The sequence below is a fragment of the Stegostoma tigrinum genome, chromosome 9 (assembly GCF_030684315.1).
Source record: "Stegostoma tigrinum isolate sSteTig4 chromosome 9, sSteTig4.hap1, whole genome shotgun sequence".
Lineage (NCBI taxonomy): Eukaryota > Metazoa > Chordata > Chondrichthyes > Orectolobiformes > Stegostomatidae > Stegostoma > Stegostoma tigrinum.
In genome coordinates this window covers 19,892,747-19,909,148 of record NC_081362.1, presented here as the reverse complement: position 1 = coordinate 19,909,148, position 16,402 = coordinate 19,892,747, and the positions used below count along the sequence as shown (strand labels likewise).

Below are 16,402 nucleotides of genomic sequence, written 5' to 3'. Positions count from 1 at the left end.
TAAGACGGAAATACTAAAGATGCTGAAAATCTGAAATAGAAATTGTTTATCCTGGAGAAATGATGTCTAGCAGCACTGGTGGAAAGAGAAGCAGAGTTAACATTGAGTCCAAAGTAGTACAGAAAAAGTCACTTGGGACCCAAACATTTAACTCAGTTTCGTTTCTATTTTGGTTGTTGCCAAAGGACTGAAAGATGTAGGTTTAAAACTGCGTTGTTTTTTTTTTAAAAATCAGTATTCCAAAAGAAAACTGACAACCTCTTGGTCTATGAAAGGAAAGCTCAGTCTAGATTTGATACAGGTAAAATGGTGTTTTGGCTTAAGTGATTAAGCTTTTGCTGAGGCAACAGGCGATGAGATCAGTACAGTTATGGTGAAGTGAAGGACTTCTAAAAAGGCAGGGTGATAAAGCAAAACTGACACCCACAGGATAAGAAACATACACCGCAACAACACAAATTTGCCCAAGGAATAAATAGCAAACTGCTGTGGTGAGTAACTGTTCTTCAGACTACAATGGTAGTCCCATGATTCTCTACCAGGACAACCATTTCTGATATACATGAATGACTTGGTCCTCAGATTACATGTTACAATTTTAAAACTTTTGGACCACATGAAACTTATAAGGGTAGAAAACATGAGGGAAGATTGGTAATGGATTTGTGATAGATACATAACAGATGAAATTCAGCAAAGGTGATACATTTTGGAACAAAGAATGAAAAGAGACAATATGGGTTTCTGTGGTGCAGTGGTAGTGCCTCTATCTTTGAGCCAGGAGACCTGCCTGCTCCAGTGGTGTACTACAACACATCTGAGCAGATTGAAAATGGCTACACTGTGTCTCGGTAGAATGAAAAATTGTCCAAAACTGAATTGAGGGTATCATGCAGTGCAGAGGTAGTATGCCTACCCCTGGACCAAAATACCAGGGATAATGTTTCACCGCTCTGCGGTATGTATGCAACTACATCTCTGAATAGGTTAGTTAGAAAAACAGGTTAATTTAAAAAATAAATAAAGGGGATGTTTTTACATGAAACTTTGAAGCTGGTAGGACAGGATAGCAAAGTTCATGGAATCCTGTGTTTTACAAGTAGGAGCACACAGTACAAAAGCAAGCAAGTTGTACTAAAATGACATTGGCTTCAGTATATAAAAGAGCGCAATTCTGGGCATCGTACATTAGGAAGAACATAAGACATTGGGGAGGGCATAGAGTCATGTTCCAGCTGCAATGGCAGAATGACTGTTGAATTTTTAGAAGGAAATGTTGAGCTGGAGTAATTACTTAATTTAAGAACCTCAAATATGAAACATAAAGTGAAGCACAAATTTATTTTGTGCAAAGCTTTCAAAATCCAAATTTATTTTTCCCTTGTGTGTTTCACTTTTCCTAAAAGTAGAGAACCAGGATTGCTCCTCCTCCAAAATATACAAGTTAGAGGACACCAGGAATTTTCAAATTATGCTCTCTGCAGATGAAAAGAATATATTTTCTTAAAAAAAATTAAAACAGAAGAAGTAGAGGATACAATGTTTCCTAGTGGATTCTCCAGGGAAACACCTCAATCAGAGTGGATTTGACAACATATCATCACTATATTAAAACAGTTACTGTTTAGCAGTTAAATAAACTATTATTCTATTAATTTTTCCAGTAGAATTAATTTCTGCCAATTCATTCTTCATTTATACACTATAGCTAAAATACAACAAGTGTGTTTTGCTTCAAATCTCGTAGTTTGACTAACCAAATTGCACCTGGAATGCAACACCTTACCTTTACCTTTAAATAAGAAAAGATTAGGGTCCAGACTATCTTAATATATTCTGAAGGGGTTTGGTCTGATCCATAAGAATACCAAAATTTCAAATTGAGTTTGTCTTGCTGAATACAAGATGAAAAGCTTTAACAGCACAGCTTTCTCAGCTATAAATAAGGGCTCCTTTGTTTTTGATCAGCCCTAGAACTGGTGCCTGCGATGCTGATCAACCAGAACACTGCAATTTACTGGGTTATGTTTAAAAGAGTCACACTTCTGATCCAGTATTGTTTTAGTCTTTTATGGCACCAATTTCTGTACAGTTAAGTTTAGAAGTACAGTCTTTGAATGCTAGTGAATGGGTGAGTGGATCAGACATCTAAGTGGACAAGACGGTAGGTGGGTACTGGGTCGATGCGGGTATAGTTTTAGTGGTCATGGGCATAGATCTGTTTGGTTAATCAAATAATTGGGGTGATGGCTAGGGAGGTAGTCAGTGCAAGGATAGTTGGGTGGTTGCTGGTGAAGTTGAAATGGTAGAAAGGTGGTCAGTGGGTTACCAGGTAGTCAGTGTTAGTCAGACTGGGTTGCATGATCGAAGGCGACATGGTTGTAGGGAGTAGTCAGGGTAGTCAAATAACAAAGGTACTCAGGCTAACTCAGGGTTAGACAGGTCAGGTCAGGACTTATCAGTTGTGAAGTTGCCTAGATGTTAGACTAGGTCCTAATCTGGTCAACATTTCCTTCTAACTGTCCAGGAATATACTATTTAACTGCTTAAAATCTCCATCTCTAGCATAGAGGCAGAGACCTACACATAGGGGCCTGGGGAATAGAAGAATAAGTGCCAGAAATTTAAATTCTGGCACTGGTGCACATCAGGACTTCTGCATGGTCCAAACATGCATCTTTAAATTATATATCTGATGATCTAGAGACCTGATCTGCCCAATGATTTTGCAAGTTAAAAGATTCAAGGCATATATGGAGCAAAGGTATAAGGTGAAATTGGGATCAGTCATAATCTAAGTGTAGGTTTTAAAAGCCTGAAGGTTGCAGAAAACACAAGAAATAAGTCAAGGCCAAACAACTCCACCATTTAGTCAATCATGGGCGTGTCATGGCTGCTCCACTATTTAATTCGATCATGGGCTTTAAATTCACTTTTCCGCTTACTCCCATATCCCTCAAAATGTCAAAAAATTTAAAACACAAAAGCCTGTTCCAGCTTTAAATATATTCAACAAGGACATATTCAGAACATTCTTTTGTAGAAAATTTCAAGGCTTACAACCTTTGTGTTATGAAATTTCTACTTAGCTCTGAATGATCATAACCTTACCATAATGGCTCATATCCTTGTGTTTTGATTCCTTAGCTATTGCGAATAACCCATCAGTACTTACCTTGTCACACCCCTTCAGAATCTTGCATTGTTTCAAAGCATTCACATCCTACTCCTCTAAACTGCAGAAATTATGGATCCAATTTACTCAGTTTCTTATCACATGACAATCCCCTCATTCTAGGCAATGGAAAACTGAAAGAAAGAGCTCACTGAAGGAGCATGAGAAAAGTGAGAAACAATACACAAAATTGTGCAAAAATATTTCTTACGTCCAAATGTTTCTGGTTGATTTCATAAATTATTTGCAAGTGTCTTGGCAGAAGACGTTCAAACATCTGAACAGGCCAGCGTTCTAGCGCTTCAGGTAGCACCGTGTGGTTGGTATAAGCACAGGTCTGTTTTGTTATATCCCAAGCCTTTCAAGAAGAAATACCAAACAAAAACAGGACAAGACAGAGTAATTTGAGACAGAATAGCAGTGCAAAAATAATTTGAGACACAAATACAACGTGTTTTGGTGATTCAAGTTACTGTACGGTTCCCACAGTTTACCACTACCAGCGATTTTAATTATCTTATGTCTAGGCCCGTTGTAGACTAATTGCTAACTATTGCTTGCTATGATTGGCCAAACTACTGGGTTGGTAGAAGGAAAACCAAACGGACTATGTGGACTTTGGTCTATGTACATATTCAGTGGTCTGACTGTAAACGGTAGTTTAGGCAATCATTTGAGTAGATTCCAGATCCAAGTAGTCCTCTTTCAACGAGAAGGGAGAACTAACAGCATCTCTGAAGCAGTTGGAAACCATTAACAGTTAATCCACAAATGACAACACGAAATCACCTCTGCAGTTAAGTTGCATTATTTTAGAATTATTAAACTGGGTGAATGTTTTACTTGCTTTAAACAGCTGGTTGTAGGCTAGTGAAACCCAGCTGTTAACTAATGGTCTTTTTGGGAAGGAAGCCTCTGTTACAAGGAAGCCTGCTGTTCCTATCTACAGCAATGTGGCTGACTTTAACTGCCTTCTCAAGTTGCCTAGTAAGTCATTCAGTTGTACTAAACCTATACTCAACAAAGACAGCAGCGGTTTAAGATGAAAGCTCACCATCACTTTTTCAGGATAAAAAGAAAATGAATAATAAATGCCACTTTTCCTATAATCCTTGGACCTGAAGAATGAACAAGAACTTAGTACAGAATGTGTAGATTGAAGACAGCCAGCATTCAAAGAGAAGTCTTAATCTAAAAAGGTTTTCCTGATATAAATTATTACTGTATTGCTTTCCTCTCCTCCGGTCTCAATTCAAATGGTTTCTGACAGATAAGATGATACCATGCTTCCTCAGCGGGCTGGTGACCTTCCGCCTTTCTTGAACAAAAATAGATAGAACTATTTCAGACTGCTATTTATGGCAGTTAAATTTTCAACTGCCGATTAATTTAAACCTTCTGCTTTGAATGGCTGTTTTTGAATTATTCAGTCTAAGGATGTACACACAGCACAGGCATGGCCAGTACTTAGTGGTTGTTCTTAGTGGCCTTGGAAGAAGCTTTACAGATCCGAGTGGCTTGCTACAGTACTTCAAAGATCGTACCACATCGGTATGGATTTGGAATTACAAGTAGTCCAGACCATGTGGAATAAAACGTGCATTCTACCAAGAACATTTATGACCTAACTGTGCTGTGCTAGCCAAAAAACCAGCTGCTTAAAGGCAGGAAAGTCTTTAATGCAAGGGCATAACTGAGAATAAGCCTCCCTGCTGTGGGCGCAGGTGAAATGGAAAGGCATCTGCCACAACAGACTGTGCAGGAGATATTCAGTGACAAGAGCACAGTCAGGCTCAGGTTATATAATTAAAATAGTTATGTTGGATCAAGTTTTACTTTTAAACATTCTTATACAGACATAAAAGATCCTATAGGATGACCAGTCAGCATCTCAATCTGAATTAATCCTGTGGATAATTAAATATATCTGGCTTTGGTGATCTGGTCAAATGTATCTTTGGGGCTCAGTGTTGTCTTTCAAATTTTGACAGAAAATAATCTTGTCAAGAATCTGAGTGTTTCCTGCATTAAAAGGAATGTATTTGCAAATGATAAAAGGGATACGACTAGTCAAACCAGTACCTTTTCCCATTCAAGCTTCTCAACATCTATTAGAATTCTCATCAGTTCAGGAATGGCCAGGGCAGGATGGGTGTCATTGAGCTGAATGGCAACCTGTGAACAAAGGAACATCAACTTTAATACATCAATAAGCTTATCAGGCCGACTCAAAAATTGGGAAGACCACAAAGTCTGAGCAACAGCAACACACAGGTTATAAAAGGAACATTCCAAGTTCAAGTCCAGTACTGCCCATAAATTGACAATAGAATGAATGTACGTTTTCTCACTCATAAGTTAAAAGCTTTATTTTCTCTGCTTGTACGCAGGGAATTGTGTTATTACTCTGTGGCACAGTGGTAGGTAGCGCCTTCCCGTCAGTCTGAAAGTTATAGTTTCATGATCTAAATCAGAGACACAAGCATTGTCTGTGCTCACACTCAGTAAAGTAAGAAGTGTAGCAACCAGTTTTGTTAAGAATGAGGAGACAGGATTCAAAATGGGTACAATTCTAAATGGGGTATGGAAGTAAAAGGGACCTATGGCTATGTATGCACCAAGTACTGAAGGTGGTCAGGCAGATTAAGAAACTGGCTAATAAAGTATAAGATCCTAGACTTTAAAGCAGAAACAGAGTATACATGTAAAGTATAGGAGTGGGGAAATCATGTTGAGGTTGTACAGAGCATTGGTAAGGCCTGTTCAGGAATACTGTGTCCACTTCTGGTTGTCCTGCTTTAGGGAGGGTTTTATTAAGCTTGAAAAGGTTCAGAAGGAGATTTACTAGGATGATGCCAGGTATGGAAGGTTTGAGTTATAAAGAAAGACCAGATAGGCTGGGACTTTTCCACAGGCACATAGGAGGTTGAGAGGTTAGCCTATAGAGGTTTATAAAATCACGAGGGCTACAGACAGGGTTAATGCTATGTGTCTTTTCTGTAGGATGGGAGATTTCAAGAATTGAGGCTATATTTCTATGTGAAGAGGAGACAGATTTGAGAGACTTGAAGGGCAGTTTTTTTTTAAAAAAGTGTGGTTGACATGTGGAATGATCTTCCTGAGGAAGTGGTGGACACAGGCACAGTCACAACTTTTAGAAGACACTTGGGTTAGTACATGAATAGGAAAGGTTTGGAAGGACATGGACCAGGAGCAGGCAGATGGGGCTAGTTTAGTTTGAAATTATGTTCAGCATGGACTGGTTGGACCAAAGGGTCTGTTTCCATGCTGCATGTAAGGAAACTCTTTGTAAAGTTTGTAGGATAAATACATATAAACATTAGCTCAGCCTTCCAAGATTCAGGAACAGAGGATGTAGAAAAGATTCACGCGAAAGGTTCCATGGATAAATTGAAGCTGGAATAGTTTTCCTTGGAGAAAAGAAGATTACAAAAGAAGAGTTGACAGAGACGCCAAAATCATGAGCTGTCTGGACAAAGTAGACACAAACAAAAAAACCTAGTAGAAAAGTTGAGAACCAGAACCAATTTAGGATGCTAAGCAAAAGTAGTAATGATGACATTGAGAACAACTTTTCCAAGCAGGCAGTGGTCAGGATATGGAACGTTTTGCCTGTATGTGTTGGTTAGGGATTCAATCATGGCCTTCTTGAAAAAAATGGACATGGCTGCAAGGAAAAAAGGTAGAGGAGTTAGACTCAGTTGATCTTGCAGAAGGACAGCATGCACAAAATAGATTGAATTATCTCCTTCTGAGGTGTAAATATTCTGTGATTCAAATGTTCTATACTCTAGCTGCCAAGCGCAGGTGCATTTCTCAGAACTCTCAGTAATTTAATCTGCTCTCTGCTTGGCACAGCAACTGGCCTCATTAACATTCTGAATTCATGGATTGCATAAATAAGCAACTATTTCAAAACTGCAATGTGTGTGACATGCTGAGTCACCACTGCACCAGTGCAGCTATTTTTTCAAACTATCAGACAATAAAATGTTTCCACATCACAGTCTGTGGAGCAAACAAGAGACAATGAAAAGAAACAGGCACTGTAAGGACATATAGAAAGGGAGAAAAGACCAGAATTATGAGTAGATTATTTTATCCCTTGAGCTTGTTCCAAATTCAAACCAGAATCTGACTGTTCTCCTACCTCAATGCCATTTCCCCATATCCCTTGCTAAAGTTTCTGCAATGAAAAGCTTATCAACATACAAAACAGAAACAGATGGCCTGGGGCATTAAGCCACAATAGCACTGTTATTCATTTAGTCCCTGAAATCCTGTCCCACCCCACTCTATCCTGACAGCCATGCAAGTTCCTTTCCTTCAAGGAACCATCCAATTTTCTTTTGGGCTCTTTGGCCACCTCTTGCTGCACAACGCTCTTGTAGAGCAAGTTCCAGGGCATTACTATTTACTGCATGAAAATGATCTTCACATTCCTTGTCCAAACCCATCAGTCAGACAAAGGAACTGATTTTGTCTGCTTTTTGTAAACAACTCAATCTTGTAAAACCCTACTGAATCTCCTCTAAAACTCCCTGCTCTTTCTCCATTCCAACTTTGTAACAAAATCGCTTATCCTTGGGATTGTTTTAATAAATTTCCTCAGTTCTTTTCAAGGACCTCACATCCTTCCTATTATGCACTGACGAGAACTAGTTGCAATACTCTAGTTGAGACCTTATCAAAGGTTTATAAAGGTTCAGTACAACTACCTTGTTTTTGCACTTGTCAAACTGAGAAGATATAAAGAGAGTCAAAATTTGTTTTAAAAGCAATCCTTCAATTAAAAATTTAATTGGATTTTGCCAGACCATCACATAACCACTGTCAAAGATGCAAGTTAATTGCTGACTGGAACTTTCCAGGCAATGTAGCCAACAGGAGAAAACTCAAACCCTTACGGTGAAGTTTGCAGTCAACAAACATGAAAAAAAAAACAGTAGATGAAAAGATGCCCCAGCAGGATCTAGCAAAGAGCTATCAAAACTCACTATGCCTGAAAAGTGGCCAATGGATAACTATCTATCTTTTAGAAGGAACACGATTGTGACCAGATGCATACAAATTGCCCCATTAACTGAAGTGGCTCATGTAGGAATCTTGTTGCATGATCAAAACTCCTCTGGTCTTTGAAGAGTATTAATTATATATTTTTTGCCACATCTTCTAAGAATCAAATTTGCTATTAACATGGAGTCAAACATACAGAGAACGTAACATGTAACACCATTACTAGACTTCAAACTTAGCTAAGCCCGCCTCAAGTCCAAGTAAGCCTCCTTGAATTGCAGCTGTAGAAGAAATTTTGTATTTAACTGAAAAGTGGACAAAGTCCGTGTGGCTTCATAATGCTGCATCTTGATCAACTTCAAAAGGAAGTCTGAAGCTCTTGCCTTGGGAAAAAAAGAACTCATCTGAATCTGAGCTCTTATGGAAAAGAGCCTCATTCATTGGATTTCCAATGAGTTTCCCTACTTCTCCCCTTTTGGGATATACCTAGCTTGTACATAGAACACAAGACAGTACAGGCCCTACAGGCCATGATGTTGTACCAAGCTTTTACCCTAAACCTAAAAGGTCTATCTAACCTCCACCCCTACTTTACACTTGTCATCCATATGCCTATCTAATTATCGCTTAAATGCCCCTAACAACGCCGGCTCCACTATCCTCTCCAGCAATGCATTCCACACCCATACCACTGAGTAAAGCACCTACCTCTGATGTCTCCCCTATAACTACCTCCACTCAGTTTAAAACTATGCCCCCTTGTAATAGCTACCTCCAATCTGGGGGCGGGAGGGGAGAAAGAAGAGTAGTCTCTGGCTGTCTACTCCATCCATACCACCGATCATTTTATACACCTCTATCAAGTCACCTCTCATCCTTCGTCGTTCTAAACAGAAAAGCCCTGGCTCTCAACCTTTCCACAAAAGGCCTTCCCTCCGTTCTAGGTCACATCTTGGTAAATCTGCTCTGTACCTTTTCCAACACTTCCACATTTTTCCTGTAATGAGGCGACCAGAACTGGGTACAATACTTCAGATGTGGCCGAACCAGGGTTTTGTTTACCTGGAGCATAACATCATGGCACTTGAACTCAATCCCTCTATTAACAAAAGCTAACACACCATATGCTTTCTTAACAAATCTATCCACCCGGGAGGCAGCTTTCACACACTACCAAGATCCTTTCCGTTACCTCTGCTTCTGTGTTCTGCTTTCAAATTTGTCCTTCCAAAGTGAATCCCCTCACACTTTTCAGGGTTAAACTCCATCTGCCAATTCTCAATCCAGCTCTGCATCTATCAATGTCCCTTTGTAACCTAGAACAGTGCTCCACACTATCCACAACTCAGCCCACCTTCATATCATCTGCGACTTTACAAATCTACTTCCACTCCTACATCGAAATAGTTCACCAAAAAAGTCACAAATAGAAGAGGACCCAGAATAGATCCTAATGGTACATCACTTGTAACTGAGCACCATGTTGAATATTTTCTGTCCACTACCACCCTGTGTCTTCCAAGGCTCAGCTAATTCCGAATCCAATCTGCCACATTTCCCCCATCCCATGCCTCCTTATTTTCCTCATGAGCTTACCACAGAGTACCTTATCAAACTCAGTATTTAAATCCACGTATACCACATCAAATGCTCTACCTTCATCCGCGTGTTTGGTCAGCTCTTCAAAGAATTCAATAAGGTTTGGGAGGCATGATCATCCTCACAAATCCATGCTAACTATCACGAATCAAACTGTGCCTACCTAAGTGATCATAAATCCTCTCTGAGCCCTTTCGAATAATTTGACCACCACTGAAGCAAGCCTACTGGCCTATAATTTCCCTATTCCTTTTTTGAACAGGGGAATGATATTTTCCAGAAGATTGGACAGTCACACCACACCCGTGGACAGTGAGGACGAAAAGATCATTGCCAAAAGGTCCTACAATCTCTTCCCGCGTTTCCCATAGAATCCTTGGATAACTCCCATCAGGCCTGGGGGACTTATCAATTTTCAAGTTCCTCAAAATTCCTAGTACATCTTCCTTACGAACATCCACCTCCTCTAGACTACCAGCCTGTTTCACACTGTCCTCCCCTACAAGTAGATCCCTCAGTTGTGGATATTGAAGAAAAGTATTCATTAAAGGACCTCTCCTATCTCTTTAGGCTCTGTGCACAAATTCCCTTTACAATCCTTGATCGGCCCTACTCATTCTCTGGTCATTCCCTTATTCTTCACATATGTATAAAAAGCCTCGGAGTTTTCCTTGATCCTATCTGCAAAGGTTTTCTCATGCCCCCTCACAGCTCTCCTAAGCTCCTTCTTCAGCTCTTTCCTGGCTAACTTGTATTCCTCTAGAGTCTTTTCCAATCCTTGTTTCCTAAACCTTATATAAGCATCCTTCTTTCTCTTAACTAGTCATTTGATCTCTCTCGAGAACCAAGGCTCCCTCACTCAACGACATCTTCCCTGCCTGCTAGGGACAAACCTATCAAGCACATGCAGTATGCATTCCTTTAACAATTTCTTGTAGGTGAAAGATCTTCTTGAAGATTATTCATTGTCTGTAGGTCTTTGATTATATTTCACTCTGGCTCAAATCACTCATCTTTTTGAAATTAATCTTCTTCCAACTTGGAAATTTTATTTTAGATAACTCCTTTCTGTTCTAAATAATGAATCTATACTTTGCAATGAGATATATGATCCCTCTTACTCAAATACTTCCCCACTGACACTTGGTCCACCCAATCCACCTCAATCCTCAGCAACAGATGCAGCAATTCCTCCTTCCTAGTCGGATTGTGCTCCAATTAAATTCTGTTAAGTCTTCAGCCTTAGGCAACTTACTTTGTCTGGGAAAGTTTCAAATGAAGTGCGGACTGGATCCCGACAACCAAACTTTGAAGACTTGAAGCGACGGATTATGTCCTGGAGCGAGGCTGCTACCACAAAGTATTCTTGTTTTAAACGGAGCTCTTTACCTTCAAAGAACTAAATGGTTGACAATTTTAAGAGTCATGAAACTTTGTGACAAAGTCAATAACAACGTAAGCAAATGCAATTCAACTACATAGTCTTACCAAAGAATGTACTCAATCATTGTGGGTGGGAGTTGCTTAAAGAGGTGTGGGTGACTCTGAAACACCTTCACATATTAAGTGATAATCATTTCATACAGGAAATGATCTTTGGCCTCTCTAACCCCTCTACTCAGGCAACTTCTTCGGTGAATTTCTAGTGAGCCTGAATTTCACTCATTCACATGAAAACATCCAGCTACTTCTTGTTCCATCTCTGATAGTAGTAATCTGTTCCAAAAACTTATCACCTACTACCCTTTTGGTTAAAAAGGAATCCCCTCTTGCATTTTGCTGTTCTTAGTTTATAAATATGACCCCAATTCTGAATTCCATACACAGTAGAAAAGCTCACTTGAATCCTAGTTGTCAAAGCCTTTCAAAATACTAAACGTGTGTCATTCACTTGCAGTATTTTCTTTGAAGAAAAATAAAAAAAGAGGATGGGTTGCATTCCTTTTCTCCGCAGTGAGATTTAAATCCCAAGATTGATCCAAAGTCACAATATTGGAACTAACATTATCTCCAACACCACTACTGATCTGATCTTTTCAGTTCAGGATTTTAAAACCAGAATATAATCAGGATACTACTGTGACCTATGTTAACAGACCTGAGGTCACACGTTCTTTGTAAACAAGGGCTGGCCATCACCAAATGTCCATTCAGATCCTTAGAATTCAACGAAGTGCAAAGCAAACATATTCTTCCTGACTGTTCTAGGTTTTGGTCTATGCACAACATGATACCCTTCCTGCCCTCCTTCAGTTAACACTACCGGCACATTCTCCTATTCCTTCTTCAAGATGCTTAGCTAGCCTCCCTTTAAATGCATTGATGCTATTCAGTTCAATTGCTAGGGGGTAGGAGGGACCCAACAAGGTCATCCTAACTGCTGACAGCAGAATGTCAAATAGATGAATTAATAAGCCACCTAAAAAGGTGCTTACCCCACAAACACCAAAGCTAGTCAGCCTCTGTTGCTGCTTCCAAGCCAATCCTTGCCCACCTTCAGCTATTTCCAGAACTGCAGCGGTTATCCTCGTTGAAGAGCACAGAACAAATAGGCAGCAACTGCTTTTGTTCCCAATGGTGCTGCCAGCATTGGTAAGCTAATGGCCCTGATTAACTGGCAGTTTCTCGGTGTGGGATTTCTACTATTGTCGGTGTGGGAGAACATTAATTCCAATGTTGTCCTGACTGCACTTAGAGTGTCAGGCCTTCCACACAGCACTGCCAGCAGGGGCTCCCACTGGCTTGCTCTCAGTGGGGAAAACAACAACAAACAAATTTTGCTCATTGTTTAGAGGAAATGGAGTTGGGGTGTACAGTAAAGTTTGGAACAAACTGTTAAAAGTAGAAGTTTTTATAAAAGGTAGTAGATGGCATGCTTACATTGTCATTGGGGTACAACACTCGGGATATATTCTCAGCCAGGTTTCGATCCAACACAGCTTGAATGTAATCACCAACATTAACTATTAAAACAAAACACACAGTTGTTCTCCATTTAAGACCTCCGAAAATTGATCATAATTTCAATGCAGAAAAAGAAAAACCCTCTCAAATGCTATTACCTTCCTATCTTAGCCACTAAGTTGATAGCACTCCTTCCTCAGAGGCAGAAGATTACGGATTCGGGTCCCATGGCAGAAACTCAAGCAGTTAATATATACTTCCAATGTATTACTGAGGAAGGGGAGGTACAATTCTTCAGATGAGGTATTAAGTTATCATACACCAACAGTTTTGTTTTTTTAAAAATCAGGTTATGGTGCCATCAAAGCAACTCTTCCTTTGCCAACTGCAATTGTTCTAACAGAAATAATTCTGCAGTAATTGCAATGAGGTACAATTTCACATCAAAATACTAAATGATAAAAAAATGAAATAAATTTATTTATAGGATATCTTTCAAGGACCGTACATTGATAACAAGTATCACAACCTCAGGGCTTCTCAAAGGACTTTGTAACGAATCTATTTTCACATCAATACCGATATTGCAGACAAAGTGGCTAGCAATTTGCACACAGCCAGGCATCTAAATCAACTGAAGTCAATGGGAATTGGGTGTTAAGATTATGGAACAATGGATGATTAACGATATTAAGGCTCTAGTCAAGTATTTAAAACAAAAATCATATCTTAGATATAGACAACTGGGACCAAATGAATCTTAACAGCATAAAAAAAGAGTGCAGGGGCATTCTTAAGAGGGAAATCAAGAAGGCAAACAGGGAGATAGTAAACAGCCTTGACAGATAAGGTTAAGGATACTCCAAAAAGATTCTACAAGTACATTAACAGTAAAACAGCAACTCAAGCATGAGTAGAGCACCTTAAAGATCAACTTAAAAAGGTCAACAAATTCATCTTGGTGATGAACCTCAGGAGATGGGAGAGATATTAAATGAATACTTCACATCAGATATAACCGTGGAGAAAGAAATTGATGCTAGAGAACTCAGAGAAATGAATACTGAGACTCGAAAACAGTTTACATTAGGAGGAGGAAGTGTTAGGTTCTTGTAAACAAAAGGTGGATAAATCTCAGGGACCTGATCAAGTGTATCCCTGCAATTTCGTCCATAATTTCTCTCAATTTTGTAGCTAGTAACTCACCACCTGACTTCAACGGTTGCCCACCATCTTTAAAGGGTAGATGTCAGGAATATGATAGAATTGGACCCTGATCACCAACTCAAAATATTCACTTCATTTATTCAAAGTGGCAGCAATCTGTCCACTACAAGGTGCCCTGAAGCAAATCATCCAGGTTGCTTCGACAATAATTTACAAACCTGGGACCTCTACCATCTAAGAGGGACAGGGGAAGCAGACATAAGTGAACACCAACATCTGCAAATTCCCCTCTAAGTCACTGTGCATTCTGACTTGGAACCATAATGTGATCCTTCATTTTCACTACATCAAGTCTTTGAACTTCCTTCCTGAGAGCACTGTGGGTGTACCTATAGCACAGTGATAGTTCAAGATGGCAGCTCACCACTATCCTTCTCAAGGTCAATTTAAGGATGGTCATCTCCTACATCACAAGAATAGAGAAGATCCTAAAATCTACAATGTGACAATAACTACCTTGATCTTGGCATTTGTCCTGATTGCAGTTGAGATAAATCTTGGGCAAGATACTGGTGAGGACTCTAGCAATCTTTGCTTGAAGCAAACCTTTCACTTCTTCCCAACAGTAACACTATTTTGGTGCTGTTTCTGTTCCTGCCAGCTTGCAGCAAGTCAGCTTCACAGAACTCCCAACGGCCACTCACTCCTAAGGAAGTCTCGAGAAGCCAAAAGGCAAGCTCTTAACAAGTTCCCCAACAACTTCAACAGAACCAATGAGTTGGATGACTTCAGTCTTCCACTCACCCGATGCCCTCATTTCTGTCCTTGAAAAAGTCAGAGATGCAGACAGCAGCCAGCAGCCAGATACATAAACCAACGGTGCTAATGTTTTTGTTAAAAAAAACAAACATTTTGCCAATGCCCTGTCCCAGTGCTGTTAGCGGTCCAGGCCACAAGACTGCAAGTCCAGTTTCTCAACTGAAGCATTACCATGCCAAAATGGGGACATTACACATCATGGAAAAAAAAGTGCATTAGTCTGTAAGCTCCAATGTCCCTAGTGCTTCACTTCACATCTTGTAGCTAGACCAGTTAATGTGGTCTAGCCCATCACATACCAGGTCATAAATAATTCCTCATCTCCCATTCCTAGTGTTGTGGATCCCTTTTTGCCATTTAATTAAAAGGTACCATTTGCTAAGGAAATGGAGTCTTAAGACAGCTCAAGTCAGAGACAGAGAGTTATAATATCATAGCCCACCTTCTTCAAACTACACCCCTTTGTTTAATGACGATTTAGAAAATTCAATAGCATAATGTTGCTTTTGCTGTTGAACAAGTCAACAACACTGCCGAGGCCTACTTTACTGAAGGGTCGACTGGATTGACGAGATATTATCCTCAACGACTAAATTGGTAATGATTTTCTTACGTAAACAAAAATTACACAACTCATGCTTGCGAGCTAGTTGGAAAGTGGAAAAAAAAGTGAAGTCCTAGAAACAGATTCAGTCAAGTCCTGCTTTAATTTATTTTAGAAGTCTGGAGAACTAGAAACTAGCTGAAAGGAGGACAGAAAAGAGATACAATGGAGCAAATTGGAAGCAGGGCTGCTTTCACCCACATGCAAAATCAAAAGCCCTTTTGTCCAAACGTTTCTGCTGTTGTGAAATTAACTGTACCCCCACCAAAAAAGTACAAAATGACAGTTTCAGGAAAAAAAACACCAAATTAGTTGTACAGTTGCACCCAATAGAGGTTGTTGAGAGATATATGCAAGGGAAGAGCTTTTATGGCATATTGGTAGTGTCCCTGCATCTGGGCTAGGTGGTCTGGGTTTAAAGTCCCATCTGTACAAGTGGTGTGTTATAACAGTCTGAACTGGTTGATTAAAGAAAATACCAACATCTCATACCCAAATTCTCACTCTGGGGTTATGCAAAATCTGGAGCATTTAAATGGGGTCACATAGCAGAAGAAAGTTTGAAAAGCACTGACTTAGATGAAACATTGTCTGAGAAGTCTTTATTCATGTATGGCTTCTATTTATTGTATTCAAGCTGCGTAGATGCTCCTAGCACAGTGCCAAAGTTTGTCTAACTTCTCATTTTTCAGTAGAGGCTCTCAGCACTTGAGTATGTTACTCACGTACGTACACAACACCATATAAAGGAGAAGAATGGCTAAGCTGTTAACTACCTCATCTCTGCAACTGAAATTAAGAGCAATTCATAGCAAAACGAGATTAATAAAGACTGGAAAGAAAACCTATCAGCTCTCCTTACAATTAATTAGACTTTAAAATCAGTACGACACCAAGAATTAACATTTATATAGCACATTTAACCAAATTAGAGGCATTTCACTAACTGCAAATCAGACCAACCAATAAAGAGCCAAGCAAAAAAACTATTAGGATGTAATGACTACAAGATTTGATCAAAGGGTAAGTCTTATGAGGACTTGCAAAGGAGGGAGAACATGCCAGCACACAAGCAGGACAGGGAAGAGTAAGAAGGA

The 16,402-nt window shown here is 39.6% G+C and overlaps 1 protein-coding gene across 1 annotated transcript in view; it reads right to left on the bottom strand.

Moving 5' to 3' along the window:
* Window positions 1-16,402, bottom strand: part of LOC125455149 (glycogen phosphorylase, brain form) — a 100,189-nt gene that overhangs the window by 41,136 nt on the left and 42,651 nt on the right. The window contains exons 7-10 of the mRNA XM_048536824.2: window positions 12,692-12,774; window positions 11,067-11,210; window positions 5,258-5,350; window positions 3,387-3,533 (exon numbers count right to left, since the gene is read on the bottom strand). Coding sequence (XP_048392781.1) covers window positions 3,387-3,533; window positions 5,258-5,350; window positions 11,067-11,210; window positions 12,692-12,774 — 467 coding nt within the window. The remainder of the gene's footprint in view (window positions 1-3,386; window positions 3,534-5,257; window positions 5,351-11,066; window positions 11,211-12,691; window positions 12,775-16,402) is intronic.